This window comes from Heloderma suspectum, chromosome 2 (genome assembly GCF_057233095.1).
Source record: "Heloderma suspectum isolate Gila_16-S chromosome 2, 16-S_ref, whole genome shotgun sequence".
Taxonomy (NCBI): domain Eukaryota; kingdom Metazoa; phylum Chordata; class Lepidosauria; order Squamata; family Helodermatidae; genus Heloderma; species Heloderma suspectum.
Window position 1 is genome coordinate 347646078 of NC_139459.1, and position 13922 is coordinate 347659999.

Sequence of the window (13922 nt, forward strand, 5' to 3'; positions counted from 1 at the left end):
ACAAAGCTGCCAGGGTCAGGTAGCCAGGAATTCCTTCTTCTACACTCCCAAACACTTTTTTTTGTATCACCCTCCTTTTTTAAGAACATAAGAAGAGCCAGGCTGCATCAGACCAAGGGTGCATCTAGTCCCGCATTCTGTTCACACAGCGGCCAACCAGCTGCACGTGGGAAACTCACATGCAGGACATGAGTGCAACAGCAACTGGTGTACATAGGCACACTGCCTCTGATACTGGAGGTGGCACAGTGCCATCAGGACTAGTAGCCACTGATCGTCTTCCCCTCCAGGAATTTGTCTAACCCGCTTTTATAGCCATCCAAACTGCTGGCCATGGCTACATCTTGTGATAGCAAATTGCATCATTTAACTATGCACTCTGCGAAGAAGTACCTCCTTTTATCTGCCCTGAATCTCCCACCAGTCAGCTTCATGGGTTGAACCCAGGTTCTGATATTATGAGAGAGGGAGAGGTCGCCCTCTTTTTCTATCACTTCTTGGGTGTCGAGTTTAACGCCTCGTTGCCGCCGTTCTCACGCCGCTGACTCACTCACAGAAGCCCCACCCCCATCCCGGGGCAGTTCCGGGAAGGAAACGGCCCGTCGGTGATGGAGCTGCAGCTATTCCCGCGCAGCAGGGCGAGGCAGCCGGAGGCCCTGGCCGGCGCTCTCTGAGGACAGGCCGTGCCCCGTGTGCCAGGAATTCTCCGCAGACCCGGTGAGCGCGGCTGCGGGCACAGCTGCTGCCGGCCTGGCCTCCTGCGGCGCTGGGGGGAGTCGGCCGCGGGCCCCTTCCTGCCCTCGGTGTGCAGGAGCGGTTGAGGAAGGCGGCCTCAGGCCGAACCGGGGACTGGCAAAGCTGGTGGAAGAAGCCAGGGCGCGCGAGGAGGGAACTGAGACTCTTCTGCGGGGGCGACGAAAGCCTCACCTGTTTGGCGTGGATGTCGTCACGTGGAAGAGGCTGCCGAAGGGGACGGAGGAGTAAGTCCGCACGGCGGAGGTGGGGATTGATTCGGGTTGCTTGTTTTAAATTGGGGGACTGCGTAGATTCATTTGAATGAGACGTTCCAGACGGGCCGCAGTTTTAGTCTGTTGCATCAAGACCCTTAAGGAGCCTTGGGGCTCCTTAAAGACTAACGGATTTGCTATGACGTATGCCCGTCTGGACATTGTCCGCTGCATCAGATGCTTGAGGTATGATCCTGCGTTCCAAGTGGGTACACATGCACATGGTGGAATGGGAGGGGGATTGTAAACAGTGAGGTCAGAGGGAATTGAAATGCAGAAGGAATTAGGAATAGCTAATTGCCATAAAAGTAAAGAAATGTACTTTACTTAAAACTTAGTGGTTAAACGTCTTAACCACTAAGCCACCGCGGTCCCTAAAGAAATGTAAACCTGTTGGCATTTTTTTCCCTATCTTTTGTTGTTCAGTACTGTCTCATCACAGAGAATTGTTCAATTTGTTGATTCCATACAGAGCAGTAATCACTTTCCAATCCCCATCCCCCCTAATGTATTTCTGCCATGTTAATTTGTTCTTGGAATAACAAATCTGTTATTAAGCTTCCATTTTGAAAACATAACACAATTTTATGTAGAATTTGTTCCTTAACTACGCTATAAGGCTTTTAAAAAGCATGTTCTGGCCCTTCAGTTGCAGCTCTTACCAGTCCATATACTTGCCCATTAACTAAAATTTGAATATTATGAATGTTATGGTTCTGTACTTCATAGAAGGATTTTATGTACATATAGCTATTACTAATGGCATGTAAAAATTCAGATCATACATCACTTTTTTTTCTTTTTTTTACAGAGAGCAATACCCATTTTGATTGCAGGTTCAGTAAAAATGTTTTTTAAGTTCGCCATTCCTGCTGTAGCGTGAGCATTTTAATGCAATGTTGCAACTGTAGTGTTCCATCTTTCTGCTTGTGTCGGCAATAAAGCCATTGCTTCTGGAATGGCAGCGTTGGCTAGTCCAGGAGTCCCAGTGGGCACGTACAGTACTTTAGGGAGCAATCCTTTGGCCCCTAGACATGGTCTGAGGGGCTGTAGGATAGTGGGGATCCCCCAGTCCGAGGTCAGAGACAGCACTCTAGCCTTGGAAGGGGGAGTCGGAGAGCCAACCCCCCACCCCCTCCCAGCCAGCACAGAAAGAAAGAAACAACCCGGCTGGCCTCCAAGGTCAGAAAATTGACCTCGGAGAAGGGGGAAAGGGGGCGTTCCAGTGGGTGGGGAGGGGAAGAGACTGGAGAGTCCAGGATATGAGCTGTACCGAGCCTCTTCTAGCCTCCTTCCCTCACCCTCCGAAGAGGCCAGGAGGCAAAGATCACCTCTGCTCCTCCTCCTGCCTTGCTGGCTTCAGCCCGGCAGGGCCCTGGACACACGGAAGCCGCCGTGTTTGGAGGCTTCCGTCTCCGGGAGTTGCAACCCATAGGACTGCGCCCACAATCAGGCAAACTTGACCCCTTCAAAGACTGACATTTTATGATTCTATAATTCCATACCCTATTTAAAAGACCCAAATTTAATGGCCTACAGCAGGGGTGGGCAACCGCAGGGGGTGCTGCCTGGACACCCTGGACTCATGGAGCTGCGAGCTGCAGGGAGAAACAAATGTAACATTTTCTCTTACAATCCATTGTTCCACTACTTGACCACAGCTTTGTCAACATGACTGTTTGCATGTCAGACTCCCCTCCAAGAAAGACAGGGCTGCTGGTGAGCCAGAGTTTTACTCACATTCTATTCCACAGCTTACTTACAAGCCCTCTTTCCCCAACACCTGAACTTCCCACCCCAAAGGGACCTGAGCAACCCACACTAATAGGGTTCTCCTTACCTTTTCTTCCCACTACCCTTAAAGGGGTTCTGTGACTGATTCAGTTGCATAACAGGCAGACATTTAACAGGTAGAGCTTCCGCCATGACTGTTGCTGAAATGCTGCACCTGTTTCATTTGTGCTGCCGCAGTAAAAGGATCAGGCAGGGTGGGGAAACTCTCTTTGCATATGAATGCTGCTTTGATTCGATTACCCCCCAAATAATTTTCTGTTGCCTTCTGAAATACAGGCTCTCTTCACACCTGAGTTTTTTAGCAGGATCGTTCTTCTTTGATCACTGGTTTTCACCGGAGCTTTAGATGACACCACTGCTCTCCCGCTGCTATCTCACAACTTTCCTTCCCTCTTCCCATCTTATCTGAGAAACCAAACCTACAGATACCTAATACTACTGGGACACAGCACCTACGACACCTTCCCCCTTACCTAAGATGACAAAACTGTTTTCTAAAAGACACTGTACAAATGGAAGGATTTTGCTGCAATGTCGTTGTTGTTCAGTCGTTCAGTCGTGTCCGACTTTTCGTGACCCCATGGACCATAGCACACCAGGCCTTCCTGTCCTGCGCTCTCTCCTGGAGTGTGCTCAAGTTCATATTCATTGCATCCGTGATGCTATCTAGCCATCTCATCCTCTGCCGTCCCCTTCTCCTTTTGCCTTCAGTCTTTCCCAGCATCAGGGTCTTTTCCAGAGAGTTTTCTCTTCGCATTAGGTAGCCAAAATATTTGAGCTTCAGCTTCAGTATCTGTCCTTCCAATGAGCACTCAGGGTTGATTTCCTTTAGGATGGACTGATTTGACCTCCTTGCAGTCCAGGGGACCCGTGAGAGTCTTCTCCAGCACCACAGTTCGAAGGAATCAATTCTTCGGCGCTCAGCCTTCCTTATAGTCCAGCTCTCACAGCCATACATTACTACTGGGAAAACCATAGCTTTGATTAGACGGACCTTTGTCGGCAAGGTGATGTCTCTGCTTCTTACTATGCTGTCTAGGTTTGCCATAGCTTTCCTCCCAAGGAGCAAGCATCTTTTAATTTCATGGCTACAGTCACCGTCTGCGGTGATCTTGGAGCCCAAGAAAGTAAAATCTGTCACTGCTTCCATTTCTTCCCCTTCCATATGCTGGGGGGGGCAGGAGACAGACAACACTCGTCAAATTGCTGGTGGGCACTCATCAAAATTTAAACTCCTATAAATACATTATTTCTTTCCACCTCAAAATCACCACAGACTATCCACAAACCCACCTCTCCTACGTTGCCAAGTTTTGGATCAATCCGTTGAGCCATTTTTACAGTATAAGCCATGGAACCAGCTGCCTCCTGCCCCAATTTCTGGTTATAATGGTAGAATACAATTCAGCTGACTCACCCATTAGGGCCACTACGGTGCCCCAATAATTTAACGTAACAAATTATAAGGATCCATCCCATGGGGCAGTTGATGGTAGAAAGCCTTTTGGGGGAAGGGAGAGACAGCCCTGCTGGAGCAGGGGCCTGAGGTTATCATTGCCTGCCTGCCTGCCTGCCTCTGTCTTCTGGGATCCTTCGCACAGGGCTCTGGATAATAAACAGGCTTTGGTCAACTCATAGGAGGATTCCTCTAGAAACCCAGTAAGGCTGAGATGCTTCATCAGGTAAGGCTGGATCATAAGAACATAGAAGAGTTGTGCTGGATCAGAACAAGGTCTATCTAGTCCAGGGTTCTGTTCACCTAGTGGCCAAACTAAATGAAAAGCTGAACACTCAAACTTGGGATGAGTCTACTTCTGAACTTCAGTTTATGAGCTGCCCTGTAAGACAGAAAACCTGAGCCCAACTGAGCCAAAACTGAAGCTAGCCTACACTTTTCTTTGTTTATAAGTGGACTCTTTCTCTAGCTAGGCCTACACAGTGACCCTTGTCAATACAGAGCCATGTATTGCTTTTATTGCCCCTTTCCAAACTTGGGTTTAGTTTAGTGTGTGGCTCAAGTTCTCTTCCGCTACTCAAGAATCTTTGTTTGAGCAGGGCTGCAAGGACTCTATGCTCCTGCTGGATTTCCCCCCTGGAATGTAGCTCCCGACTCTTAAGTTTGTAGGGGTTGCCCTTCTTGGATTTGGCTCGCTTTCCTATGCTGGTGTTGTGGCAGATGATATACGAGTATAAATAAGTTTTAAATGATTACCTGCCATAATGTAATAAATAAGTAAGTAAATAGTTCGTACTTTCTCCTCTCGCATGTGTTTACACGTGTGCTGACGCTTCGTCACTGGGGCTGAGATGCTTCATCTCTGAGGCTCCTTGCACTCAGAGACTAGGGGGGTGTCTCCACCAGCGATTTACTGCGAGGTTGCTGCATCTGGAGGTCATTCAGGGCACATGACATCGTGGCCATCCCACAGCCACCCCAGAGTTTTGCACGGAAAAACTGTTTTTTCTTAGACTACTTTTAGTCCCTTTGTTTTCCTTAATTCGGCTTGTCTGCATTTCTGTTGCGGTGTGCACAAACCCTCCGCATTTACTCCAGCGTGATAGTCCTGCCCAGGGGTGCGTCTTTCACCTGGCCATGACCTCACTGACTCCGGTCATGGGGTGTTTCCCCGATGTTTCCACCATTTCACAGCTGGCCATCAGAGTTCTGAGCTACCTCATGGTATTTACTTGGCCTTGCCTACCACTAAACTCTGGTGGCCATCCCTGCAAAATATAGATGTGCGCTGGGCAGCCTCTAACTTTTTTTTTAAAAGTAAAGAATAACAGCTCAGCGTCAAAATAGCTCATTAGTGCTACATCCTGAACCCAAAGTAACTGCTCCAGGTTCACCAACCACAGTCACCTGTAGACTGTATCGATCTTGGCCATCCAAAGTCGTTACTGCATCAGGGGCTTACACTGCTAAAAATGCCATGGGATGGGGAATACATATACTCGGCGAGATCACGGTTCCCAAGGTAGGTACTGGGGAACCCGCAATTGCACATTTATAAGATATCCCTATCGCACTATAGCAAAATAGTGCATTTATGTAGCAATACCTAACCCCCTATAGCACTATACAAGTATAGCCCTATCGCGAAATAGCGCATTTGAATAGGAGTAGCTATACCCCTATAGCTATGTAGCGCTATTGCGAAATAGCGCATTCGAATGGGAGTAGCCATACCCCCAATAGCACTATCGTGAAATAGCACATTTGAATGGGAGTAGCCATACCCCCTATAGCACTATCGTGAAATAGCACATTTGAACAGGAGTAGCTATGTCCCCTATAGCACTATTGTGAGATAGCACTATCGCAAAATAGCGTGTTTGTACAGGAGTGCCTACGCCTGCTATTCTGCCACTGTGGTTTTAGAGGGACAGTAATAACAAAAGGGGGGGGGGATCAGGCATAGGTTGCGGAGGCAGGCAATAACACACACTGTCCAGAGAAAGCAGAAAGGGTGGAACAAGGTGAGAGTGGGAGGGAGGAAACAGGCTAAGTGCTGACGTGGATAAGACTCCACTCGGTAGCCACCCAAACAATTCGTAGTAAACTCCCGTGTGACCTGCCGAGACCCCCAGCCTAGCTTTGGGATAATCCAGGCATTCAAACCCTTGCATCCCCAGATAGAGCAGATTCAGCTCCAGTAAAAACCACAGCAAAGTGGAGAGCGAACGAAACCCGTCACCGTGGAGATCCCCCCCTAGGACAACATGGAGCATCTTTGCTGGTCCATGGCAGTCCATCCCCCTGTTTGGGTTTGGGCCTCAAAGACCAAGGAAAAGTGTGGGTGCATGGAGGGCAAGGTGTAAGCAAGTGACATTGCACAACATCATTACTGATCTTGGGGGATGTCTACTGAGACATCAGCCTTAGCTTCCCATTTCCTGGTTTTGTGAAGCTTGAGCCAACATGAGATCGCCTTAACTCTCTTCTTAAACTGACAGGTTGTTTGGACCATTGAATACACTTGGAACTCAGGATGACATTCCTGCACCTGGTGAAGTGGGCTGTAGTCTATGGAAGCGTATGCCATAATTAACTTGTTAGTGTTCAAGGTGCCACAGCACTCTGTTCATGTAAGAGTTTCACTTGGGTCTTACAATATTAAGGGTGCAATCTTATGCATGTTTTCACAGAAAAAGGTCCTACAACTGGCTGGCTGAGGAATGCTGGGAGTTGTAGGACTTTTTTCTGTCTAATCATGCATAGGATTGTGCTCTTATTTATTTAAAAATATTTATCTCTCTTGAGTATGTTTTCTTTCTGTGTGTGTTCTGTTTCTCTCTTTGTGTTTTCTGTGTGCCCATGTGCCGGGGAGGGGGGGAGGGTTCTCTGTGTGTGTGAGAGAAAATACACATACACAGAGAGGACACAAAGAAAACATTCACACTGACGCAGGGGGTGCTCCTGACATTTTGGGATTAGCCACTCCCCACAAAGCAGTCATTTTGTGATGGTGCCAATGACACTTTTTAAAAAATCAGGTGTGCCCATTGGCACCAAAAAAATGTCAAGGACCTCTTAAAGGAAACTCATAAGCCCACTGGAGGGCTTGAAAAGTATTCTTAGCAAAAATAATGGTTGTCTAGCCCAGGGTTAGGTATTTGGTGCCCTTCAGATGTTTTGGACTTCGTTGTTTATTCGGTCAGTCGCTTCCGACTCTTTGTGACTTCATGGACCGGCCCACGCCAGAGTTTCCTGTTGGCCGTCGCCACCCCCAGCTCCCCCAAGGTCGAGTCCGTCACCTCCAGAATTCCCATATAAGCCAACTCGCATGTCCAAAACATCTGGAGGGCACCAGGCGGCTCACCCGGGCGAGGCTATTTCCATTCCGTTATCATCCTACAGGTCAAACAGGTTGCTGGTTCTAATAACAAAGTCATGGAGACTTCATCCGTTATGCCTGTGCCACCACCATCCGCGGCTGTGGAAGAGGAAGGCAAGTGCCCCGTCTGCAAGGAGTACCTGACAGATCCGGTATCCGTGGACTGTGGCCACAACTACTGTCGGAGCTGTATCACCGAGTACTGTGAGAAATGGGAAGAAATCGGGGACTTGGTGTGTCCTGTCTGCAGAGCCCAGATCCAGAAAGGGAATTTTCGGCCAAACTGGCAGCTGGCAAATATAGTGGAAAAGATCAAACTCCAGCTACTAAAACCAGCAAAGAAGAACCTGTGTGTAAAACATAAGGAGGAACTCAACCTGTTTTGTGGTGAGGATCAAGAATTAATCTGCGTAGGGTGTGAGAGATCCCTAGAGCACAGAGCACATGCGAAACTTCTCCTGGAAGAGGCTGCTAAGGAATACAAGGTAGAAAACTTCCAAATCTTTGACAATGAAATCTGGTGGTCCTAACATGCACAAGGTTTTGTTTGTTTTTAAAATATGTTTAATATCTGTTCCCAAAATATTCCTATCAAACCCAAACTGAAATGAAAGGCTGAGCTCTGGTCAACCCTGGCACTATTTTATCCCTCGATATGACTAGATCAGACAACCCCCTGCCACATCTACAGAGTGTTATTTAAGGCTTTCTCTGAATCTTTTCCCTTCTTATGCCTATGCATGCCTCACTCTTCTGTGAACAGAGGTCAAAGATGGCGGTCAAAGAGCAAAACAGTGGTGCCCCCATGTGGCTGCCTCTTGGCTATTTTTCTGTGGAAGGGCAGGATAGTCCTGTTATTCAATGCAGTATCTAGTTGCTCTTGCCCCTGAAGCAGGATCCCCCATTTATGCCCACCCCCGTCTATAATAGGAATGGGTCACGTTAAGGAAGGCTGTAGATTTTAGAGAGCAGTGCTGCTAAAATGTTCAATTCTCACAACTCAGATAGCTGGCTCCTGCTCAAACGTGTGCTCTTTAATAATCTGTTTTACCCCTTGTGTAGAATCATAGAATCATAGAACAGTAGGGTTGGAAGGGGCCTACAAGACCTTTGAGTCCAACTCCCTGCTCAGTGCAGGAATCCAAGTCAAAGCATCCCTGACAAGTGGCTGTCCAGCCTCGTCTTGAAGGCCTCCAGTGTAGGAGAGCCTACTACCTCCCTAGGGAATTGGTTTCATTGTCATAGTGCTCTAACAGTCAGAAAGTTTTTCCTGATGTTCAGCCGGAATCTGGCTTCCTGTCACTTGAGCCCATTATTCCGTGTCCCGCACCCTAGGATGATCGAGAAGAGATCTTGGCCTTCCTCTCTGGGACAACCTTTCAAGTACTTGAAGAGCGCTATCATATCTCCCTTCAGTCTTCTCTTCTCAAGGCTAAACATGCCCAGTTCTTTTAGTCTCTCCTCATAGGGCTTTGTTTCCAGTCCACTGATCATCTTTGTTGCCCTCCTCTGAACTCTCTCCAGTTTGTCTGCATCCTTCTTCAAGTATGGTGCCCAGAACTGGACACAGTACTCCAGATGAGGCCTAACCAGTGCTGAGTAAAGGGGAACTAGGACTTCATGTGATTTGGAAGCAATACTTCCATGAATGCAGCCCAAAAGAGCATTTGCCTTTTTTGCAGCCACATCACATTGTTGGCTCATCTTCAGCTTGTGATTGACAACAATTCCAAGATTCTTCTTGCTTGTAGTGTTGTTGAGCCACGTATCCCCCATCTTGTAACTGTGCATTTGGTTTCTTTTTTTTAGGTGCAGAACTTGGCATTTATCCCTATTAAATGTCATTCTGTTGTTTTCTGCCCAGCACTCCAGCCTATCAAGATCACTTTGAATTCTGTTTCTGTCTTCCAGGGCATTAGCTATCCCGCCTAATTCTGTGTCATCTGCAAATCTGATAAGCATTCCCTGCACCTCCTTCTCCAAGTCATCCATAAAAACGTTGAAGAGCACTGGGCCCAGGACTGAGCCCTGTGTTACCCCACTCATTACCTCTCCCCAGTTGGAGAAGGTCCCATTGATAAGCACTCTTTGAGTCCGATTCTGTAGCCAACTGTGGATCCACCTGATCGTTGTTTCATCTAGCCCGCTTGAGGGAACCCGAGAGAACTCCAATGGATATTACTGGGCTCTGGAAACCCCAGTTTCTGTAAGGCTTTGCGCACATCTCTTGCCCTCTCAGTCCCATTTCCAGAGGGGTAGCTTTATTAGTCCATGTAGCAACAACAGCAAAGAGTCTTGTGACATCTTAAAGATGAACACATTTATTATGGCATAAGCTCTTGTGGACGTGTGTGCCTCACTCGTCTGAGTCTGGATGCAGCAAAGAGGAGAACAACTGCAGCCTACACATGGCTGGCTCTTGACTCTTTTTTCTTTGAAGGGTAGGATTGGCTCTGTTGCCTAGTGGAGGAACTAGTTGCAGGATCCCAGTTCTAGGTCCCACTCCGTGATAGGAATTTGTCAAGTTAAGAATGGTTGTAGGCCTTAAAGGGAGGTGCTGCTGAAAATTTCAGTTCCCACAGTTCAGACTGCTTGTCAACACATGTACTGAATGGCATGCATGTGACCCCTGATGTGCACCCTGAGCATGTGTAAGATTCCTAGAGTCCAGTGGGTTCTGCCATGCTGGATCAGGCCAAGGGTCTACCCAGTTCACACAGTGGCCAACCAGCTGTCCACTGGAAACCCACATGCAGGACATGAGTGCAACAGCGCCCTTTCTGGTGTTCCCCAGCAACTGGCATACCTAGGCATACTGCCTCTGATACTGGGGGTAGCATAGAGCCATCAGGAGTAGTAGCCACTGATAGCCTTCTCCTCCAGGAATGTGTCGAATCCCCGTTCAAAGCCATCCAAATAAGTGGTCATCACTACTTCTTGTGGTAGTGAAGTCGATTGTTTAACTGTGTGCTCTGTGAAGAAGTCCTTCTTTTTACCTGTCCTGAATCTCCCATGAAGTGTAGTCACCACATAGATTTGTATAAAGGCAGTATGACACTGGCAGTTTAATTTTTGATTCCTGTCCTAATTATGCCTAACATAGAATTTGCCTTTTTCACAGCGGCCTCACACAGTAGATACTGTCATCAAGCTGTCCAGCACAACTCCAAGATCTCTTTCTTGGTCAGTCACCACTAGCTCGGATCCCATCAGCATATACATGAAGTTGGGGGTGGGGGGGTTGCCCTAACATGCATCACTTTACACTTGCTTACACTGAACTACATTTGTCATTTTAATGCCCATTTTCCCGGTTTGGAGAGATCCTTTTGGAGCTCTTTGCCATCCCTTTTTGTTTTAACCACCCGAAATCATTTGGTGTCGTAGGGTAATCTGCCCACCTAACTTCTCACTCCTAATTCCAGATCATTTATGAACAATTGAGAAAGCACCAGTCCCAATACAGATTATTATGGGACCCCACTGTTTGCATCTCTCCATTGTGAGAATTGACTGTTTATTCTTACTCGATTTAAAATATTTATTACCAAAACACAAGGTGCTATACAAAATTCATTAAGGGCCCAATCTTATGGAGATAGTTGGCAGCCTCCAAACTCAGAGGCTGACAACTATCCAGTGCAGGGCTGCCACAGCACAGAGGTGATCCTTGCCTCCATGCTGTGGCAGCCCTGCAGTTTGGCTAGACAGGCAATTTTGCCCATCTAGCCACAGCAGTTCGGAGCAGGAAGAAAGGAGGCTGGGGTGTGCACAGGAAGCTGCATAATGCAGCTTCCCCAGTCTCCTCCCCTCCCCGGGACCATCCCCTTTCCACGGCTCTGTGCTCCATTTCCGAGTGCGGAGACATAGCAATGCTATCCATGAGGGGGAGGGCGGTTTCTGGGCTCCAGGGTCGTGGCCTGTTTCCAGCCTTGGAGCTCAGAAACTGAACAATCCTATGTCCCTCCAACAACATCTAGGGGGCGTAGGATTGCTCTCTAGAATAGTTAAAATAAATGTTTAAAGGAACAACCAAAAACCATCCAAGCTGAGTATTGAAATCAGCAAATGCCTGGGTAAATAGGTGCATTTTTAACAGGTGCTCAAACACAATCAAGGATATCACCCTGCAGCTGGGAGAGGATTTGAAAGACAGGGCACAGCAACAGAAAAGGCCCTCTCCCTGGTTGCTGTCAGATGGAACTGTGCAGGCGACAGAACAACCAGGAGGCCCTGATCTGTAGATCTCAGTGAACAGGCAGTTTGATATGGGAGGAGGCACTCCCTCAGGTAGCCTGGTCCCAGGTTGTTCAGGGCCGTATGTGTCAACTACATCACACTGAACCTGGCCCAGCAATATATTGGCAGCCAGTGCAGTGCTGTTGAGCAAAGGTGTAATGTGCTCACACTGGGCTGCCCTGCTGAACAAACTAGCTGCCATCTTCTGGGCTAGTTGCAGTTTCCAGACCGGTCTCCAGGGAAGCCCCACAGAGAGTGCATTGCAGTAATCCAGTCCTGAGATTACCAGTGCATAAATCAGTGTGGCCAGACTGTGTTGTGACCAAAGGCCGTGGCTCAGCGGAAGAGCGCATGCTTTCGATGCAGAAGCTCCCAGGTTCAATCCCTGGCAAGTCCAGACAGGACTGGGAAAGACTCCTGTCTGAAATCCTGGAGAGACACCGCCAGTCCATGTCGACAGTTCTGAGCTAGATGGGTCAATGGGCTAATTTGGAGCAAGGAAGCTCCTGTGTCCCTAGGATTACTGTCTCCAGTTGAGTGTGTGACACCAACATTCCAAACTGTAACTGGAATTCTTAATATCTGTTCCCAAAATATCACCCCTGTGAGCAGGCAAGGCAGGTGGGGTGAAGGAGCAAGTCACAGGAGAGCTACCCCGTTTTCCCAGGATAAAAGGAGGAAAATGTCAATATTTTGCTAGCCCTTCACTATATGATCAGACATAATATTTGAAGGAAATCACTAACCGGCACCAGATGTGCTGACCTCCTGATGGAAATAGAACCTCTATTGTTCCTGCAGGAAAAAATCAAGGCTCATCTGGAGTCTCTGAAGAAAGAGAGAGAAAAGTTTGAGGACCAGAAAGTGGCTGTAGATCTGCAAAGGAAGGAATGCCAGGTAAAGGTTTGTTGTATGGCTCAAATTTTGCAGCTCATTGTCAGTGGGAAGACTCCCCACACTCTCCATCAGTGCAGAAACATGATTTTCTGTGGGCAACATGCATAGCTGTTCTACAGTGGTGACAGCCTAGTTCTAACCCGCAGGTTCATTGTTTCATGCCTAAAGCATCCATGATACCTATGACATAAGAATGAGACATGGGCTACATGTATTTATTTATTTAATACATTTCTGTACCGCCCTTCTGCCAAGTCACCCAAAGCCACTTAGAATTTTTAAATACTGAAAAAGACACACAAATGTTATCAAAACACGAAAGCATCAGAATATGGTTCTCTCAGGCTGATTGAAGATCTCTTCTGGAGCTCATGGCAGGCTTTCCCTGGCCAGGGCTTCTCCTTCCTCAGGGCACACAGGTCTCAGGCAGTCACTCCTGATACCACGTAAACAGCATCCCAGCTCTGCCTGGGCAGTATACAGAAGGCCCTTTCCTAACGGGCTAAGCAGCATTCAGGAGTAAGTTATCAAATACTGACTGTTCTGGATGAAAAATCAAGTGATTTTACAAGTTGCATGAACCAGCCTGAAATGTGCTTTCAAAGAAGGCTCTAAGGAAACAATAGCTAACACTAGGAGTTCTACACTGCTCTGGAAGGGTCAAAATAGAACATCTCAACATAATAAAAAATAATGAACAATGAATAACAGAAACACTGTAGCATACCTCTTACTGCCTGTATTTCTTGCATGTCTTTCCCTTCTGCCATTATTAGTAATATCTTTTTCTTCTCTCTACAACCATGGTTATATCTGCCAACCCAGGATGACGTTCCATGCATCGGGTCAAATGGACTAGGTCTACACAAGCTTCTGCCATGAACCTCTGCCCTCCACCTCCACCACAGCCTGCAGGAACATTTAATCTCCCCCCATTGCCCCTTGTTTCTGATGGGGAGCAGTTCCAGAAATCAGGCCATCAGAGATCTGGTCCTCTGAGTGAAGTGCCTGTCTCACACACTACTTCAGCCATGTGGCAGAGAGGAAGCATGTCTAACCAATTCCTCCGTGAGAATGGAATGTCATCTGTGTTACTGTCTGGGCCAGGTCCGATACATCCAATTTCAAGTGGTCATAAATCTGTTGT

At 47.6% G+C, this 13922-nt stretch overlaps 1 protein-coding gene across 7 annotated transcripts in view; it reads left to right on the plus strand.

Moving 5' to 3' along the window:
* The first annotated feature begins 576 nt into the window (after positions 1–576).
* The window catches only part of LOC146355416 (tripartite motif-containing protein 10-like), a 48238-nt gene continuing 34892 nt past the window's right edge, over positions 577–13922 (plus strand). For 3 of the 7 annotated variants that reach the window (XM_084830596.1, XM_084830592.1, XM_084830593.1), the window contains exons 1-3: positions 577–6890; positions 7663–8124; positions 12680–12775. In XM_084830596.1, coding sequence (XP_084686722.1) covers positions 6831–6890; positions 7663–8124; positions 12680–12775 — 618 coding nt within the window. In that variant the 5' untranslated portion in view covers positions 577–6830. The remainder of the gene's footprint in view (positions 6891–7662; positions 8125–12679; positions 12776–13922) is intronic. The other 4 variants (XM_084830590.1, XM_084830591.1, XM_084830595.1 and 1 more) reach the window with 4 other exon arrangements.